At 46.3% G+C, this 3,749-nt stretch overlaps 1 protein-coding gene across 1 annotated transcript; it reads left to right on the top strand.

Annotated features, from left to right (window-relative positions):
* Nucleotides 1-1,448: 1,448 nt before the first annotated feature.
* Nucleotides 1,449-3,749, top strand: tnni1c (troponin I, skeletal, slow c; the record flags this gene model as incomplete). The annotated part of the gene is made up of 4 exons (XM_083654811.1): nt 1,449-1,580; nt 1,677-1,766; nt 1,883-2,068; nt 3,654-3,749. 4 exons carry the CDS (start codon nt 1,449-1,451, stop codon nt 3,747-3,749), a joined length of 504 nt encoding a protein of 167 aa, XP_083510937.1.

Here is a 3,749-nt window from a genome sequence, read left to right as displayed (position 1 = left end):
AGGTGAGGTAATTCCAATAATAGCAAACAGTGACATGTAGGCTACCTTCCCATTGCAATGGAAAATATTTGAATCATTCTTTCTGTTACAAATCGGCTATTAGAGGTAAACTATGGAATAAGTGCATGTTTAATATGCATCATGCTGTATGTTGTAATTTATAACTAAAAATTCAGCACTTAAATGTCATATTCTGTACTATTTCCAGGGCAGCAAATGCAAGATTACAGCCTCCCGCAAGCTCTCTTTGAAGGTAAAGACATGCGGTACTTATTTGTACACGTGTAAAGTAGAAGTGCACTCTGAGAGCACGGACCTCCGCCAAGGCCAATACTCCAGTCTGCTATGATATTCACATTTTGTGAGTCGGATCAGAACCCTGACCCATGACCCTCCCACATCCCGCTAGCCACTCCCCCCTACCTACCTCTAGAACCCCGACTCTCTACGACCTTCCTATCCCTAGCTACGGGCTGTTTTCCCTGGCCCGCCCCCTTACCTGACCACGCCCCCTGCCACCACCCACATACATCTAGCCACTCCCCCTACCCACCCCTTGAATCCCGACTTTCCCCGACCTTCCTATCCTATATTCCCCTAGCCCTGCCCCCTTCCATGACCCCAATCGAATTGGATCAGTGCCAAAATTCAGTTTTTTTTCCTTGGCACATGCTACACCCTTCCACCAAGTTTCATGAAAATCGGCCCAGTAGTCTTTCCGTAATCCTGCTAATAGACAGACAGGTAGATAGATTGCACCGAAAATATAACCTCCTTGGCGGAGCTAATAACTAAGTAGCCTATGAACTGCATACATGAAACTCTCACTATAAGAGAGTATAGGGCATTCAATTGCATTTTATTCGACTACTCCAAAAAAGTAGTCAACTAGTCACGAGTGATATATATTTTTTTTTCACCAAATAAAAATGATAAATTCTTGTCAAAAATGTCTCAAAAACCATCAGTAAAGGGTTAACTAATGTAGGCGGGAAAAACCTGGGAGTATGTGAAATAGCAGAGTGAGTCCTCGGTTGGCTCTGAGAGGCATAATGTAGAAAATGAGTGTTCAAACAAATCTATGTTCAATTGATGTATTTATATTGTTTATTCCTAAAAACACAGATGAACGATTAATCGACTATTATACACTGTGTCCACTAGTGGTTTTGATAGTCGAGTAGTCTGCGAAACCCCTATTCACCTTATGTAGAAGAGACGGTCTGGCTTGAGAGACTATAACAGGAAGTGTAAACACAACCGGAAGTTCTGATTGTGTTTGCACTTCCTGTGGCTCATATAAACCTAGTCTGACTCATAATATATGTGAGTCAAACGAGGTTTGACCAGGTGAGTCAGACTAGGGAGATGAGATGAGAAAATGATGAGCCCTTATTATTATGCACTAACACATTCAATTCTCTCCATCTTCTCATCATCTGGTCCAGATGCTCTTGCTCACTCGAGCGATGGAGGCGCTCGAGGCGGAGAAAGCCACACGAGACGAGGAGAAGGTTCGCCACCTGTCCGAGAAGCTGCCGCCCCTGCAGCATTCTGCCTTGAACAAAGAGGAGCTGCAGGCGAGAGACAGACACAAAGCAAACCATGAGCCATGCGTGACGAGGATTTATATTTTGACAAAGTCATCATGCGTCATGTTTCTGCTTTTTTTTCAGAAATTGTGCAAGCAGCTTCATGCCAAGATCGATGCGACGGATGAGGAACGGTACGATTACGAGACCAAAGTCTTCAAGAACAACAAAGATGTAAGCGCACACGTCAAAATATTATAACTAGACCTGCTTAGATTGGTGCATCTATGTCTAGAAGGAAAGCTTCCCGTTAACGAAAACTCAGTAACCAGATATTCTTGATGGCTCAGATCAGTGAGCTGAAGCTGAAGGTGCAGGACGTGGGGGGGAAGTTCAAGAAGCCTGCATTGAAGCAGGTGAGAGTGTCTGCAGATGAGATGATGAGAGCTCTGCTGGGGTCCAAACACAAGGGCACCATGGACCTCAGGTCCAACCTGAAGTCTGTGAAGAAAGAGGAAAAGCCACAAGACGATAAGGTATGACTTGAATCGAGACTCAGACCATACCATCTTCAAACTCGGCCTTCATTTTAATGTGAACTAACACACCTGTAAAGTTTCATGACTGCTTCTTGCATGGTTCTGATGCTATCGCGTTCACAACATCTGTCCACAGACAGACAGACAGACAGACAGACATACAGTACATGCATATACCAACATATAAACACCTGGAAAAGTACTCAAAACCCCTTCTGTGGTAGTTCCCGCTACACACACACACACACACACACACACACACACACACACACACACACACACACACACACACACACACACACACACACACACACACACACACACACACACACACATACACACACACACACACACAGCAAAGTACAAAAAATAATCAAAAAGATCAGCAGAATTACATTTTAAGAAGTATAGACAAGGTTACTAAGAATGAGCACAGACTCCATTTCCTCTCCAATTGTACTTGGCCAATTCCCCCTGCGTCCTGGTCGGTGCTCCACCCCCTCTGCCGATCTTGGGAGAGTTGTAGACCAGCACATGCTTCCTCTGATACATGTGCGGTCACCAGCCGCTTATTTTCTCTCGACAGCGAGGTGTTTCACCGGCAGGACATAGCGCGTGGGAGGATCACGTGTTCCCCCCCAGTTCCCTTCCCCCCGAGCAGGCGCCTCGCCCGACCAGAGGAGGCACTAGTGCAGCGACCATGACTTACACCCCACCACCCGCAGACACCGTCAGTTGTGTCTGTAAGAACGTCTTAACCAAGCCGGAAGTACCGCTGCCGGGAATTGAACCTCTTGCTCATAGCCCAGCACAGCCTGAACCTGCGGCAACAACACAGAGCATCGGCCAAGCCCAAGACACAGAGTCTATAGACTCCATAGGGGTCTATATCTTACGCCCAAGTGCACATCTTTGCTAGTTTCTAGCATTCAATATCAGGGGCGTTTCTAGGGAGTGGTCAGGGGTGGCCCCACCCCTTAAATGTAATTGGCCACCCCAAAATCCTGAGGGCGCTGGCATCTGTGGCCGACATTACTGTCTTTCAGAGGCTGCAGGGGGCTCCTTTCCTTTTGAAAGCTCCAGTGAAGATACTGATATCGTATTCAAGGAGAAGACCTAAGGCATCCATTGCTACCAACCATGTCATTCTAGCTGGTTGGGAATGGGGCTAAATAACACTCCAGATTTAGGTTACATTTTGGCAAAGGGAAAACCTGCATTCTACATCCTTCCTCAGTGTCACCCTTGCTTGAGTCTGTGCCCCACCTGGGCCACCCCAGTCAAAATGGCCTGGACACACCACTGCTCAATATCGCTCCTTTTCCCCCTTGTAATTACCACTGGGTCACTGAAACACCTTGTTTGATGTACTGACCCAGTGGTCATTTTGAGATTTTAAAGATGTGCCCCTGCACTTGGGCGTAAGATATGTCTTGTTTTTTGTACTAATATCATCCACTCTCAATGTTGTCCTATGTTGAAACAAATTGCCCCTCATCGATAATAAAACTTTGTTGAAAATGAAAATGAAAGTGAAAGTGAAAAACCTAACAGACTGAGATGTGTGTTCTGCTGTGTTCAGGAGACGGGCGGTGACTGGCGTAAGAATGTGGAGGCCATGTCCGGTATGGAGGGCAGGAAGAAGATGTTTGATGCTGCTGGTGGCACGCCCCAGTAG

This window comes from Poromitra crassiceps (assembly GCF_964638095.1).
Source record: "Poromitra crassiceps genome assembly, chromosome: 18".
Lineage (NCBI taxonomy): Eukaryota > Metazoa > Chordata > Actinopteri > Beryciformes > Melamphaidae > Poromitra > Poromitra crassiceps.
Note: the sequence above shows the minus strand (reverse complement) of the source record. Positions and strands in the feature narration are given on the sequence as shown.